The sequence below is a fragment of the Diaphorina citri genome, unplaced genomic scaffold (assembly GCF_000475195.1).
Source record: "Diaphorina citri unplaced genomic scaffold, Diaci psyllid genome assembly version 1.1 scaffold2, whole genome shotgun sequence".
In the NCBI taxonomy this organism is placed as follows: domain Eukaryota; kingdom Metazoa; phylum Arthropoda; class Insecta; order Hemiptera; family Psyllidae; genus Diaphorina; species Diaphorina citri.
In genome coordinates, this window is record NW_007377441.1 from 846,103 (window position 1) to 863,587 (window position 17,485).

The 17,485-nt window shown below is 35.7% G+C and overlaps 1 protein-coding gene across 1 annotated transcript in view; it reads right to left on the reverse strand.

Annotated features, from left to right (window-relative positions):
* The window catches only part of LOC103512025 (transcription factor hamlet), a 72,611-nt gene extending 61,339 nt beyond the window's left edge, over positions 1-11,272 (reverse strand). The window contains 1 exon segment of the mRNA XM_008476808.3: positions 10,661-11,272. Within this exon segment, the coding sequence (XP_008475030.2) occupies positions 10,661-10,667 (7 nt within the window). The 5' untranslated portion in view covers positions 10,668-11,272.
* Positions 11,273-17,485: the final 6,213 nt, after the last annotated feature.

Here is a 17,485-nt window from a genome sequence, read left to right on the forward strand (position 1 = left end):
ACCTGAGAACAGCATGGCCCTCTCTATTTTATAAGTATCCCTTGTCCCTCAACAACAACACCAACAACAACAACAACAACAACAACAACAACAACAACAACAACGACAGCAGCAACAACAACATTGTACTACATGGGAGTCCCTGTATAATTATCTTGGTTCAGATTCTGAGATCCTGGGTCAGCAGTCAGCATTATATCGCCTACATTTTCCCTACAAGCTTTTATCAGTTGCAGAAAGTGATGTCAACATTGTCAACCCACCTACTTGGTCTTGACACAATGTACAGCATGGAGCGAGAGAGTTTATATTTACATCTGAAATTCTGAACCTATATGATTCCTGTGAACCTGAATCAGATATTCTTGAAATCTTGAAGAATTGTGATCACCTTTTGGTATGGGAGTTAAATTGAACATGCCTAATAATTTTATTAATAATGTAATAATTGTACATTTTAGTGCATATACAGAGGTTATTACCTTGATGTTTGTTTCCTTGGAAAACTTGCTTCTTATATCAAAAGAAGATTGCAGATACGATGTTTTCAAAGAAGATCAAACATTTGAAAATTTTGGGAGATGATTAATATCAATACGACAAAAAACATGGCCCGAACATCTTGGAAAGATTATTCTCCAACAGGATAATTATCTGCACGATGACATGTCAAAATGTTCTTTAAGGTCAAGCGAATAATAAATGATTGCATCGGCCTCCGTTTCCTTGCATCATATTTCTCTATACATATCCTCCTAATCCCTAGGACTTAAGCTAAAGGTTTGATATGAGACACCCTTATCTGTTACAACCACAAGATGTAACACATTTCCAAGAATTCCCAACAGAAAAATATCTCTGTGAAAGACTCAGCTAATCTTTTACAAATAGAAGATATCTTTGTTTATGAAGGAAGATGCTTGTAAAACACTAACCTAGCCCAAGAATGCAAGCAAAGATCTCGGTTCCGTATCTTTCCGAGCTATTGATTGCGATAAGGCTTTTGACACAAACAAATAAATACCCTAATATTACACTTTTATACAATACAATAAACCGAATGTGAGGACAGTGAACAATATTTTGTGCTCGCTTAATCCGATTCAGATCAAATATCTGCTATCACCAGGATGATGTTAAAAAATATGCCAAGCATCAAATGTCACTGGTGATGATATTATTGTCCGGGTATTATCTGCTCTCATCAGAGGATAAGGTATCCAATGTTGTAATCCGGCGAAATATTACGCTAATGATTCAGATGATTGTGTCAGTGATCAACTGATGACATCCAGTCAAAATGAAAATGACGATTGTTTTTCCTAGTTAGAGATGAAAAAACTCTCTGAAATTTGTTATGCCGAATTCCGTACAAATGGACAAAATGTGAGTGACAAAATTTGTTTTTACCATGTAAAAATTTCCCCATTGCTTCGATTCTTTTTTAGCTCCGCAGTTGCCTACTTTTTTATAATCTTAAGATCAGCTTAGTTCTCATTACTACAAGAAAAAAAATGTACATAATGAATGTTTTATGTTCATTACTATCAATTTCGTTTTCTCAAGAATCTCTTATCTCTACACTTGTTTATGATGTAGAAAATTGGAAATCCAATTCAAATCATATCATTCAGCAATTTAGGATAGAAAAGTAAATCACTGATAACGTCTGTGGCAACGGATGTGAGATCAGAACACTTGTAATAATTCTGATGATCCAAATAATAATGGTTTCTCCCAGGGTGAAGGGGAAAGAAATGGATTTATTTGATGATGTCAGGAAGAATACTCGAATTGACTTGAGAAGAAGTCTATTCAAAACACTGACAAGAAATGTCAGACACAGTCAGAACATAGCGTTAAAATCGACGTCTCAGCATGTTTCGACATCCTCTGCTGTCTGCTATTGAGGAAATTTAATCGTGTTATTATGTCACTCTGTAAGCGTTTTTTAGCAACTGAATATACTGATAAAAGATACCAATATTTAAGGATAAAACAAGAATTCTGATATGGTCCCAAGCTCCCACACTGTGGCACTGAACCACCAAACCCTGAGTTAGGAGCCCGCGCTTCCTTCACATTGCTGATCATTATTCTAACAAGAACCGAAGGTATCCAATGTCAAGCAGCAAATAAACAATCAGCACAGACAAGTTGTCTCGTACATGCTGAAGTGCTGATGCCAGAACTGTGATGTCATTTTGTTAGAATTTAAAATTCGCAATACAGATTCTTATTTTTCTCGGAGAGGATGGGTATACCAAAGATATGAGATTTTAGATATCAAGATATTAAATTAGGGATACAATACACATACCTATGTTTTGAGGGGCTTTATCCTTTTGATGTAGGTAATGCGTTGCTGAAAAATTGTACTAAAAATATCCATCTGCCGAGGGAAAATTTAGAATCTTACTCTGAAAAACCCGTTTTCAAATTTACTAATCAAGGGGGTTTTCTGGTAAATCTTTGAAATGATTTCTCATTGATGGATGTTCCTATGATTCTATGACAATAGATAGAAAACAAAACACACTGACTAATGCCTCCTGTACGATTCTAATAGCTACCAGTGTAGGTATAGTCGATTCTCTTTGCTTTGGCCTAGCATCAACAGAATTAGACAATGCTTCAGTTTTTTCACATTCAGTTTAGTCAGAAGTAAATTGATTAGCTGAAATGCACACAGCTTGATTGTTCTTGTTAATGAGAATCGCTTCACTTGATGAGGTCACTATCTGTTCGAATCTTTTGTCCGGCAGAGTTCCTTGTGACGACACGGTAATATCAAATCTCGCCAAGTGATAAACAAATTGGTTCCAAGAACACAGTCATAATCGTATGACACATTTTGTCCAGCGCGATTTCAATTCCATGTACTTTATTGTGCTTACGCCTACGTATTGTTTTTCTCATCTGGTTTACTCGTAGGTATATGAACATCTTTTTTTTCAATACGATTAGTCTATTCGACGATTGTTTTGTAATTTCTGCTAAGAAGTCGTTCAAGTCGTAAAATTTGAGTGAGGAATGCTTAGTGTTCTAGAGAGATAAGCGAAAGCTATAACCACAAAAGCTGAGGACAAAGTCTCCTAGGTTTGGGATTAGGCATGGCTTGACAATAATTTTTTCTTTGTATCACATTTCCCCCTTGTGTTTACACACAGCCCTTACCCCTTACCCTTATGTTAAGTTAGTTAAGTATTAACTTCTTTCATGTGTTGTTTTATCTATTATTTTATGTATGTTTAGACAGTGGCTTTATGATTAAATGGTCAACTTATCGTCAAATGTATTTTATTATCATCCCATTCATCCATTGGTTTATTCTTAGATGGGTACGTATTTTCTTGTATTACTTTAAGATTGTATGTATGACTTACCTACTTAGGTATCTTAATGCACCATAGAAGAAGATCATTGGCAATTGGGATTGTCTATTGTCTTTGTAACTGTAGATATCTATCTACAAAAGGGCAATTTGTCCAACTTGACTGGGACTGTTACTAGACGCCATCGCCTCGGTGGAGTCTGATGTAATCCAGCCTATCCAGACATTACCCACATTTAGCAATAGGATAGTTACTCAATGAAGATATAGATAATGAAGGAAGTAGAAATCAATATCGGTAATACTGTAATTGAATCCCAGTAAGTGTACGTTGTAAAAACTAATTTTTTCCCCAAATATATTAGAGGGACGGTTGACATTTCGTTAACTGAATTAAATGAGCGCAATCTTTCCCAACGCAACTCCTGACAAATCGGTGTGTCACTGGTGTCCTAACCATTCCTTGTTAATGTTAACAAGTCTATGAAATAGCTCATTTACTTCGTTTAGTTTAGTATTTGTCACAAAAGTGTCACATGTGAGTTTCTGGGAGAGATCAAAGCAGTTGAACGTTGGTTATAATCGTAAATTTAATGACATCTCCATTCTGAGTGTGTGTTTGCGAGGGTGCTCAGGACTTTCCTTTGATAGTTTGATTAGGTTTGAGCTTCAAATTACTCACAGAGACCGCCTGGTACTTCTGTGTCTGAGATACCATGTGTGGCTTTTGGTTTTTAGGAGAGATGGTCACACCTCGAGTGGTTTTTATTAACTCCGTTTCGGTTTTATCACGTTTCTCTCAAAACCTTTGAGATTTTCCTCTTTGTTTTTTTTTTTATTTTTTTTTTTTTATTGCTCACAGAGTATATTCTAATGATGTCTCGTTTTTTTTTCTCACACACAAATTGTATCCTTTCTTTTCTCCTCCTTTAAAAGACCATGTGTGGCTTTTGGTTTTTAGGAGAGATGGTCACACCTCGAGTGGTTTTTATTAACTCCGTTTCGGTTTTATCACGTTTCTCTCGAAACCTTTGAGATTTTCCTCTCTGTTTTTTTTTTTTAACTTCTTCCTCTCTTTATTATTTTTTATTTATCGCTCACAGAGTATATTCTAATGATGTCTCGTTTTTTTCTCACACACAAATTGTATCCTTTCTTTTCTCCTCCTCTAAAAGGGGGAAATTTCGAATTTTGATAGCACAAATTTGCTTTTTATGTGAGCAATACTTGGTTTTCAAAAAGAATTGTTTAGGGATAATGACCTCCAAAAGGTTTGAACTTACGTTTAATGCTCTAAGATCCCTATACCTCTTTATTTCAAGTCGAAAAAGCCAACAGCAATGGGAAATCTCCACCAATTTCCATCGAACATTGTCACAATTCACAAAGATTAGACACCTACTAGCTACATGTTTTCTGTTCGTGCACTATCTAATAATTTTGATAGCACAAATTTGCTTTTTATGTGAGCAATACTTGGTTTTCAAAAAGAATTGTTTAGGGATAATGACCTCCAAAAGGTTTGCACTTACATTTAATGCTCTAAGATCCCTATACCTCTTTATTTCAAGTGGAAAAAGCCAACAGCAATGGGAAATCTCCACCAATTTCCATCGAACATTGTCACAATTCACAAAGATTAGACACATAGGTATATGTTTTCTGTTCGTGCACTATCTAATGGTACTTGAGGCTCTCTCTCTCTCTCTCTCTCTCTCTCTCTCTCTCTCTCTCTCTCTCTCTCTCTCTCTCTCTCTCTCTCTCTTCTTTAAAAATTCGTAAGGTAAAAGAGAGTGAAAATGAATAAAATAAATTTGACTAAAAAATCTGCTAAAGACATGACATAATTATGAACATGAACAGTGAAAAGTGTTCATCAATAAAGGCTGACAATGAAAGTTGCATCATTTTCCTTTTCAACATTGTATTAGAACGCGGGCCGCATGCGCCCGCGAGCTCATTTTTGCGGCCCGCGAAGGCCCGCCTAAAAAAATGAACGAAAATGAGAAATAACAGTAAATATACTAAATAAAATAATTAATGCATGAAAATTTTCAAATTTATAACAATTATCCCAGTTTACCTTACAAATTTCATAGTTAGTTTTCATAATAAAATAAAATTATATTATAATTACAAACCGTTTATTGTACTTTCATGTGAAATATTTATATAGTTTTTCTAGGAAAATAATTTTCCTTAAACTATTTTTTTGTTCCAAGGTACATGATCATAACGTACCTTGGAACATGACCTAATGTACCTTGGAACACTCTGGAAAATTTTGATAAAATATATGAAAAAGATAGTTTTAAACTGAATGAAACATTTTTTCAAATAGGTAATCCTGATTATAATATGTATAGTAGGTCTGTAGGTAGGTAGTAAGGTTTTCGAAAAAAAAAGTCCATCTTGAGGCTAATATCACTAAGGCTTTTTATGCTCAGTTGTTGGCCAATCCTACTATTAACTCATTTAGGCCATACATGTCATCATCTTCACCTCACCAAGATCACTGTAGCCATTGAATTTTGATTATTGATTTGCAGTCCGGACAAACAAAATCACCACTGTCATCCTCACCATCTAGAAACTCGTATTCCTTAGGAATGCACTGTCTGTGACATTTCTTCTTGCATTCTATGCATGCAATCACATTGTCCTCACCAAGATCACTGTAGCCATTGAATTTTGATTATTGATTTGCAGTCCGGACAAACAAAATCACCACTGTCATCCTCACCATCTACAAGTTTTTTTCTCTTTTTGTTTCCTTATCACTATACACTTCAAATCAGTACCAAGGTACATAAGGTTATGTGTTCCAAGGTACGTTAGGTGGTCTATTTTGAAACTTTCACAGAAAAATGTATGAAAACCAAGTGTAATTTAAAAGCTAATGAGTGAAATACACTTACCAAACATCACAGTATTCTTCTGTTTTAGGTTTTAAATTTATAGAAGAAAGAGAAAAAAATTGTGAGCAATTTTCAAATCACGAAAAAAGTTACTTTTTAGATAAAAAAAATTCAAAACGAGTTTATTTTGTAAACATAACTGATCGAAGCCTATGATTTCATATGGGCGCTCTCTGGTCTTCTATACGCATACTACTTTTATATTTTTCGTTCTAGAGGGCACCATATACTAGATAAATTTAATGTTCCAAGGTACGTTATGTATCCCAGTTTACCTTACAAATTTCATAGTTAGTTTTCATAATAAAATAAAATTATATTATAATTACATTACACCAGGCCATCCCCCCCCCCGTGAGTTGAGTTTTTGCGGCTCGCCAACTCTCTACCTTGGTCTCTTGCGGCCCTCGGGTGCCCTAAGGTTGGACAACCCTGTATTAGAAGATGATAAAGAAGAGAAAAAAAGAAGAAGAAAGAGAAAAGGGTATTAAAAGAGAGTCCTATCGGTAAAAATCAATAATCTTAAAAGACTTCAAATCGTAATCATAAGAATCAGAATCATTGCAAAGATTAGAAAAATGCCCATACACGAAACAACGCGGATTTCAATGAGCAATTATAACTGACAGAAAAAGAACAATATGAACCATGTTTTTCTTGCGATAGACTTGCTCAATACAATACCAGATCATGAATACCCTGGAGGACATTATAATAGATTTTGCTGTCAGTAAAAACCCACAGCCAGGGGTCTACGCCATGGGAAGTCACTTTGGAAAGTCATTCTATACTGGATTGCTCTACATGTCGAAGATATGGGGTGGATGAAAAGAAGGAAGTTATCATTTCTTCTCCGAAACTGCAGGAGAAGTGATGGGTATCGGAGGAGTGAGTGGAACACCAGATAATATATATGTTGACAAACGAACAATAAATATGAGTATATGAGACAGTTCTTTAATGCTTTTAAAAGTGAAATAATATAGCAACCTAGGAATTAGGCTTCTCAATTACCAATGTTTTTACTACTTGGAATAAAATTAAAAAGTTCAGCAGCAAATCAGTTGATTTATTTTGGAAATGAGTTGATTTTTGATACAAGATTAGGCATAATACTTGGAAGGATCTGAAATGTCCAGTTTCCTTTAGAGATATACCTTTATTTATTTATTTATTTTTACAGAAAATTCGTCTGAAAAGCCCACCCCGGTACTACAGTGCATTTCTTCAGGGTTTAGAGATATACCATTTCTGGCAAAATGCTTTGAACCCAACTGATATTTCTTTACCTCAAAGTGTTCAATTATAAGTCCATGGAATATTTCTTTAGTCACCCAGTATACCATTCAAAAGATTGCTGGGATGTCCAATGGGGTGGAGATAAAGTTTTCTATAAGGTTCATTGCGACACAGAAAGGAAATTCAGCTTGATGAAATGCTGTGTTTAGTTGATGAGTTTATCTCTAATGATGTCAAATGATGAAATATAGTTCTCGAATAGGTGATGAAAAAGTGAAATTAATGTTACGTGCCTCTGGGTGATGAAAAAGTGATGAAAATACTTCTTATCGGGATTTGATAGGTGATGAATTGGAGCTCCCACAAGTGATGACATATTATGGGACTTTGGGAGGATTTGAAATGTCCAGTTTTCTTTTAGATCCCGTTGATCCTCATTTGTCAACAAGATACTTATTTGGTTATCTTAGTTATCTGAATGATCGGAGAGTGTTACCCTTATTGAAACCCCATTTCCTTCCTTTGGTTTCCTCATCCAATATTTCATTTCTTTGTTTTCCTTTCCTTGTTCTTAGTGATAACCACTGATAGCTATAGCTAATTAAGAATAATGTCCTTTCCAATTTATATTGTAAATGTTGGATTATTTTGACAAAATCGTCTTATTTGAATATGATAGGTACCTACATGTATTGTTTATAATTTGATTTATAGACATATTCTGGAGATCCCCTAACACAATGAGCTCCGCAGACTAACCTAATTGTAGTTTTGGCATCTCCACTAATACATTAAGTAGGTACATGAAAACATGGGAGAGAGAGAGAGAGAGAGAGAGAGAGAGAGAGAGAGAGAGAGAGAGAGAGAGAGAGAATTTCTGGAAGATTCTTCCAGAAACTTCTCAACAGGGGAAACTCCCATCACCTCCTCTTTTTTGGAAAGACAATACCTAACCACCGGGGACTTTTTCAGCTCCTTCTCCCCTAACCACCAATCTCCTCTTTCGCCCTCGTCCCAAATCTTCCCCTTTTTCGTACCAGATCTCCCCCAACCGCATTTTTTCCAATTCCACCCTCGCAATCGTGACCTCGATTTCAATACCAGAGTTCATTCACCCCTCTGTAGAGGGACTTAGAACTTTGCTGAGACTTTTAGCAAGAGGGATTTTCCCCCGATGGATGCTGAGGAATTTGAAGAGCTTTAGACGATTCTTTGCAATTTTTGTACTACAATGTGATAACGTGAAGTTTGGCCTTTGGTAGATTTCTCCTTGAAGATTTCGGTTTGTCCAATTTTGATCAAAATTGGCGAAAATATCCAAGGTATACAAAATCATTTTCTTTGGATTTTAGGCTCAATTTGGCCTTTCCCATTTGGACCCTTTTCAGAGCGGTTCCTACTTTCTACATTTTAATGAACCGCTAGTAAATTAATGATCACATTTTATCATTCTCTCACCTGTTTTCCATCCCACTTGCTGAAAATTTCCCTTTTTCCCTCAATTTCGGCAGTTCTTTCCCTTTTTCAAACTCTATACTCTTTCCTCTTGTTTCCCCAAATTCCCCCAACCACATTTTTCCAATTCCACCCACGCATTTGTGACCTCCATTTTCCAGGGAGTTCATTCACCCCTCTGTGTATTCAGCCACCTTACTTTTCTGTGTTTTAACAGTTTCATCTCTCTGACGGCATGAAAATTTTGGGCTTTCTATGGGAGCAAGTGGGTTTTTTTTTTGGTTTTTTTTTTTGGGTGGATGGTGCAAAAGGGACCATTTTAGGTCGCTTTTTGTAAATTGTGCTCACTTGTTTGTGATTTGTTGCTGAGTTGAATTTCTGGTGGATAAGATTTGCCAAACTCTAGTAGCCAGACGTTTCCGTCCTGTTTTTAAACGCCACAATCTGCAAATAATATGTGTGTTGCCAAAATAAAACTAGGCAATCTAGGCACCGCCTGTCTCACTTTTCCTACGTGCAGTTCTAGCATCCCCAAGGGTTTATTGACACTAGAAACTGCAAAATGATCTCCGGAAACTTCAGATTCTCCAGATACTCACACCTCCAAATCCCCTCACCCACATTTCCACATCGCCACCCCCAGATAGCATAGCAGTTTCATGACCTCCTTTTCAATACCAGAGTTCATTCACCCCTCTCAGGGTATATGTGCTCGTACGTACTCTGTTGCTAAGAGAATATGGGCAAAGTTTTCCACCCTTTAAAAGAGTTGGGAAATATTTCTCCAAGAGTTGGTAGATTCGTATAAGCTTAACCCAACTTTTAGGCCTGTTGGTCCCTACAACTAAAGCTGATTCCAAACTGAGCTCGAAGATCTGGGCGATTTTTAGTAGCTTACAGAGAGTAGGTCATTTTGGATAAGCTTATCGGTTCACGCTATACCAAAAGCTGATAAAACAGTGAAGGAAGAAGTTTTTGATGTGACTCTCACACTTTCAAGAGAGTTTTTTTTCTAACTTATATTTCAGGATTTTCAGGGTTGGAAAGACTGCTAAAAATCAACTCTCAATATCGAGTCGAGGAGTGATGGAAAAAAAAAAAAAAAAAAAAATCGGGGTTAAAAAACTCCCGCTGTTTTTGGGTTACGCAGATATACAATGGATGTTAATAATATTAATACCTACATATTATGTATAGGTTACATCGCAATGATTACGTACTTGGGCTAGTAATCTTAGTATTAAAACCTATCTATCTACTTACATTTAAGTATTATTGTACATTTGTATATTTTTAAGTAGCACTTATGCACTTTAACTTGTGTGATTACTTGGTTCTTGTGTGATTTTCATCCTATAGCATTGCAGATGCAGATATCCAATCTTGGTGGTAGAGAAATTTTTTTTTTTTTTTTTTTTTTTTTTTTTTTTTTAATGTAAGTTGTGACTTTTGATGCAAGTTGTATTTTGGCATCTCCACTAATAGTGACCAAATTATTCATTGTGTGGATCTGACATCTCCACTAATCTTAATTTGTTTGTTTTTAAAACATGGACTTGTGTTCTAGGCTTTTTTTAGGTGAACATGTTTTGCTTTTATCATTCAGTAAAAATTGTATTGGTCATTATTCAACAAAGTCACAACTTTGGTTCGGAATGGTTTTCCCTTTGTTTACTGTATTAATAAAATTATGTAAAGTTCATCAAAGGCTTACCTTGCATATTGCCAGAATAAAATGCTCCAGTCATTCAAAAGTCTTGACGAGTTATTAAGTCCATAAAAAATTTGGATGATGTGATTAAGATCACTCAATCGGGGACATTAACAAAATTTGAACACCATCATTTCGATCGCGCTATCACTTCAAAACTATTTGTATTAAAATTAAAATCACAGATAACACAAGATCTATTAAAAACTTGAAAATTCGAAATTATGAAGAAAAAAGCTAAAAACACACTCTCTTTCGCGGTCACTCAGGTTGTCATCTTACCTACTAACTTGGATAATTTTATCTATCAATAAATAATTTACTAATAGAGAAAAATAATAATTACAGAAAAAATAATGTTAATTGGAACAAATTAATCAAATGAAAACTACATAAAATAATAAATATGTGAGAAAAAATCTTTATTTCAAAGAAAATTGAAGCTGTAATTCACACGACACGAAAAGTCACACCGTTCACCTGAAATGCGGTCACGCACACAAATCCAATAAAAAAAGAACCAAGTAATTAATAAAGGATGACCTTTTGACAGAAAAATATCGTTCAACACTGAAGATACTGCAAAACCTTAGCGAGGTCAGAGAAGATATAACACTTTCCTATAGGGAGCAGAGAACCTTGTGAGGCGGAGCGCTGAGGATAAGAGAAATGGGTGGTGCTTAGACATCGCACTCAGGGGGGTCCCCTCTGCTCTGCTAGAGATGAAACCAGCGCGCAACAGTTCTCTGTTATCTTGACATCTGTGATATCAGCAGCATCTTTATCACTGAGAACATCACGATCAGCATTCGACAATGGCGCTCCGTGGATCAGCAAATGTGAATTTCTTTTCCTTTTTTTCGCCTTAGTCGTCCGTCATCTCTATTATCTATCCAATGATCCTACAAATTATTATTTTTTAAAATCCAATAAGAAATATTCTTATTCCCGAACTTTTTTTTTTTTTTTGTAGATCCTTGTTTACGAATTGTTTACGTGTGTTACGATTTTTTGTTTACAAAATTTCACTTTCTATTGCATTTTCGCGTTCTTTTGACGTTCCGGGAGTCCCGGCATAATTGTGTACTTATCATTGACATTTAACTCAAAATTACCTAATTTTTTTCGCTAAAAAAGTACAAATCCATTGTACAATTTTCTGTTTTAACTAACTTTGTAACTAACTGTTTCTAATTTATTTATAAGGAAAAGGAAAGTGAATTTTGTTTGTTTACCTAACGAATTTAGGGGTGAGACGGTTTTCGGTAGCTAAATACGCTCAACTAGTCTTTGTGAAACTAAAGTTACTTTTTGTCAGACTTCTGAAGTTACTAATTTCTCTGATTAATTCTAAATAGCTTTTGTTCAGTGTGTCAATTTTAATCAAAATTTTACTTCTTTCTTTGAGATTTTTTCATTTTCTTCGTGAGTTTTTTGATTATTTTGACTATACTTTCATCATTTACAATTCATTCTCAATAGTTCTCTTTGTTAGCTGTTTTCTTTTTCATAATCTTGATCTTCCCTTTTAATTGAACAAGACTTGCTGTACCTTCTACAATATCAATTGTGTTTGTGAATCAGATGTGATTTTTTAACGTTAGAAAGTTGTTGTGTTTGGCGGCCGATTTTGCAAGCCAATATTCTCTTGTAGGACTTTTAGTATTGTGGAACTGATTTGTATATCAAAGTATTTTTTGTTCAATTTTACTGGTGCTTTGAAAACACTTTTTAGAAGGCCACTGAAAACGAAAGTCCAAAACTTCACTGGAAAATCTAAAGGAAAACTGAAAAAATCTAGAGGAAACATTGTGCTTTCATCAACCGACGCAGTTGCTCTCGTGATACAAAAGTGGATCACACCGTACCACCAGCATAGTGACTGTGATACAAAAATGGATCACATCGTACACAATGTGTTAATATTCCACTGTTTAATATGTATCACTCTGTACATTGAGGTCTGTACGTCGCGCCACGCTGTGGATTCCGGGTTCAATGCCCGGCAGAGTAGATGTTTTCCAGCTTTTTGAGTTTCATGATTTGGACTTTTCAGATTTCTCCCCACACCCTGATTCTTGTCTACCGAGGATTCGAACAAGTGAGGATTTTCTGGCTCAGGACACTCAATCCCAGGGTTCAACCACGTTTTTCATCTTCACAGAAGTCAGTTTGGACAAAGACAAAACCCCAACTGTGATATTACTCAAAAGTGTCAATTGAAACTCGAGAAAAGGAGAAGAAAACACTTTGGAAAAAGAAAAAAATGGAATTCTTATCTCCATTTCAAGAGCAAACAAAAGGCGGACAAATAAAATACATGAGAAATCCAGAACATGAAAACAGAGAACTATCAGAACCTAAGCTCTAAGCCATAGAGTAAAAGTAATGTAAACTTTATAACACAACAGGAGATGTAGGAGATACTCTCCCTCCCCACCTCACGTCCTACTTTGGTCTGTTCTCAACTACCTACATAAAATATATTTACCTCTCACTCCCTCTACAAAGGCTAACTGAAAGAAAGAGGAAGATGGAGAATTGAAATTCAAAAAGAGAGGTTAATACTAAAGAAGAAAAGAACATTTGGAAAGAGAGGAGAGAGAAGAAAATCTTATCTTAACAGTTTTTCTTTTTCTATTGTTACACAGAAAGAGAGAGCTAACAGAGAAAATCCATGAGGAAAGTTACAGGGTCAGGAGTTTTCTAGTTGACCAAATTGCCTAAACCTGACACCTACTTGCCCTGTAACCACTTTCAATGCGCTCATTAAGATTTGAAGAGACTGGTAGTTTTGGCATCTCCACTAACAGTAGGGTTGTTAGACTAACACTAACAGTGTTAGTCTAACAGTCAACACAAATTTAATAAGCTTAATATGTATGGAGATGCCAAAACTACTGTTGATGTTAGTGGAGATGACAGAACTACCGATAAAAAGGGTTCACTACCCAATACGTATACTAGTTGATAGTTCTATGAATTGGAGACCTCACTCAGATTCTTTTGCTAGCTGAGACGCATGTAACCAGTGTCCAGTAGTTTTGACATCTCCACTAATATTTCACACTAGAAATGACGAAACTACCGATACCTTTAATTACGAACATCACTGTATGTTAAAAATATGCGTAATTTTTGGTCCCTTAGAGGTGTTTTAGAGGAATGGTAGTTTTGGCATCTCCACTAATATTCAAAGTCGCTTTGAGGTTGAACTTTAACAGGTAACAAAAGCTTTAGCAATTTAAGTTTAACAAACAGGCTTCTCTTGAAATAAACGAAATAAAACAATTTTTATTCAAAAAGCAAAAGCTCCCCGGTCTGTTTTTTTTTTTTTTTCTCCTTTGACCCTGTAAGTCCTGCTCGTAATGTTTCGATTCAACTTACCAATGGTGTTATCCTGATGTGTGCGATTGCCAAGAAAATGGGTTTACTATTCAAAAAGGATTCCATTTCTTTTGTGTCGACTTCGCATAAATTGAATTTTCTTTTCTCAAAAATAAATGATTCCTCCGGGCCCGTGACATAATGACCAATGACTTCTTTCTGGTAATGGCCTTCAAGTTTTCCATATACGATTCAAAAAAGAGATTTTATGTAATTTATATTTTGGGATTTGTCGGGCACTTAGCTTCTTATCTGTATAGGTTTGAACTTTCAATAGCTGCGAGGCGTTGAATATACTGCACCGGTTCAGAACGAATCACTAAAGTTAGACAACGTTGTGAATGCTTGGTATTTGGATGTGATCCTGTCACATTTAGTACTGCTGACTGTTTTGAAGTTTACTCAACATCATAAAATCCCATCAGCCAAAAATATGATGAAGTGAGAAGTGTCTTTTCTTTTAATCTAACGATGTCTATTTATAACAATAGTTCCCAACGGAACTAGAGCCATACAACTACTTCTCAAGAATCTCAAGAGATTCGTATCTTCTTATTGTGTCATCAATTATTATTGTAATTTTCTTCCATACATCCAACAACTATCTCTTTTGGCTTCTGGCCCATCATTACTTTTCAAACCAGAAGAACCCTTGTTCTTTTCTCAAAAATAAATGATTCCTCCGGGCCCGTGACATAATGACCAATGACTTCTTTCTGGTAATGGCCTTCAAGTTTTCCATAAACGATTCAAAGAAGAGATTTTATGTAATTTATATTTTGGGATTTGTCGGGCACTTAGCTTCTTATCTGTAGGTTTGAACTTTCAATAGCTGCGAGGATTGCGAGGCGTTGAATATACTGCACCGGTTCAGAACGAATCACTAAAGTTAGACAACGTTGTGAATGCTTGGTATTTGGATGTGATCCTGTCACGTTTAGTACTGCTGACTGTTTTGGAGTTTACTCAACATCATAAAATCCCATCAGCGAAAAATATGATGAAGTGAGAAGTGTCTTTTCTTAATCTAACGATGTCTATTTTATAACAATAGTTCCCAACGGAACTACAGCCATACAACTACTTCTCAAGAATCTCAAGACATTCGTATCTTCTTATTGTGTCATCAATTATAATTGTAATTTTCTTCCATACATCCAACACCTATCTCTTTTGGCTTCTGGCCCATTATTACTTTTCAAATCAAAAGAACCCTTACTAAAATTTGAAAAATTATACTAAATCACTCAAAACGACCGCGGACCGCGAAATTCAAAAAATCTTAGTACTTATTTTGGTCCATGAAAGTTAAGCAACGTAGAACCCTTGGCCTTAGTTTGAATAGTAGGCATAACCCGTTTGAAGGAAACTTGGATTTATGTATCATCTCCGTTTGTGAATTTCAGTTAAAATCGAATCAACTGTCTATTTGTTCTTACAACAATCAATGCAGACATTGCGATCACTTTGATTAGATTTGCGGTTTCGTGAGAACTTCTTACTTTTTCCGAAAAACGGTGAAATTTTTCTCTCGAAAAATAAAGGGTTTCACGGGGCTATCCCCATACAGTTCATTAAAATGATAACATCACTTTGATTAGATTTGCGGTTTCGTGAGAACTTCTTACTTTTTCCGAAAAACGGTGAAATTTTTCTCTCGAAAAATAAAGGGTTTCACGAGGTTATATCCCCAGTCCCCAGCAGTTCATTAAAATGATAACGTGCTTGTAAAGAGTTAAGCTGTTTTCAATAGGGAAGGAAAATTATAAAGATGTTAATCAACTCGAGAGTAAAGATCTCAAACACACTTGGAGAATCGTAAAAAGATAAATCTTAATTCAATTACAATTGATTTGTCACTGCGGAAAGGGTTGTGTACCTGTGTATCGAATCGATTCAATCAAGAAAGGGTTTACAGGAATCTGAATTCCAACAATAGTTCCTCAGGAGAAAAAGAATAAAAATCTCAATTTTTGCAAGAAAAAGGGTTGGCGAATTATGTGTAAAATAATTTTTTTCTCTTTTTCCTAAATTGAGAAATAAGGTAAAAGAGTTAAGAATTATTCAAGTTGTGAAGACCTAACGATTCAATCAAGAAAGGGTTTACAGGAATCTGAATTCCAACAATAGTTCCTCAGGAGAAAAAGAATAAAAATCTCAATTTTTGCAAGGAAAAGGGTTGGCGAATTATGTGTAAAATATTTTTTTTTTTCTCTTTTTCCTAAATTGAGAAATAAGGTAAAAGAGTTAAGAATTATTCAAGTTGTGAAGACCTAATGCTTTTGGGTTTGCCTTCATGAGGTCCTCCTGTGTGCAAGGCTCATCCAGTTCTAGTTGACTGCAGTTGAGGAGGTGGCTATGTAGCATCTAAAGCTGTGTCCACACATAGTCGAGGCAGTGAGGATGGTTTCAGTTGACATCAATCGACGCGATGGCCGTCGGCCGTCGACAATGTGTGGACACAGCTTGAAACTACACGGATCCTCACTTTTTAATTCACGTGCAAAAATATCGATAAACTTTTCCACGTTTTTCCTGTGCTTGAAGAGCATCTAAAGCTGTGTCCACACATAGTCGAGGCAGTGAGGATGGTTTCAGTTGACATCAATCGACGCGATGGCCGTCGGCCGTCGACTATGTGTGGACACAGCTTGAAACTACACGGATCCTCACTTTTCAATTCACGTGCAAAAATATCGATAAACTTTTCCACGTTTTTCCTGTGCTTGAAATAATAGGTGAGGAGTTGGGAGTGCAGAGTCTTTCGTGGCATAGGACCCACCCCTCTCCGAAGAAAACCGCAAGGTGTGTGGAGTACCATAAACGACATACCAATAATACCACCTCCTAAACCTCCTTATCTGTGTATGACAGCATTGATGAAAAAACCAAGGTGCAGAGTCTTTCGTGGCATAGGACCCACCCCTCTCCGAAGAAAACCGCAAGGTGTGTGGAGTACCATAAACGACATACCAATAATAGCACCTCCTAAACCTCCTTATCTGTGTATGACAGGATTGATGAAAAAAAAACCAATAGATATTGTAAAAGTTACAATAGAACATAAAAATAAGCATCATTCAATAGGATAAGGAAAGTCGTGTGATGTTCACACCAGATTTTTGTTCATTAATTAATGTGAAAGGGTTGTAGAAGATAGCAACCTCAAATGCGTGTTAACTACTAATTATTATTTTCTTCTTCAGCCTCTGTCTCGGAAATACGAGAATAAAGGTAGTTAAACGAAAATTCTAAACAACAATCACTATTACAGTAAAATGTTACACACATACAGAATATTATTATGTAAATTGAAAACAATGTCAATTGTCAAGCCCACACTTTGAAATCTTCCCTTGTTCGGAAGTTAAAACAATATTATTTCCAGCCCTTGCTTCTATAGGAATCATAATTACATCAATAATAACATGTTTGGATTTT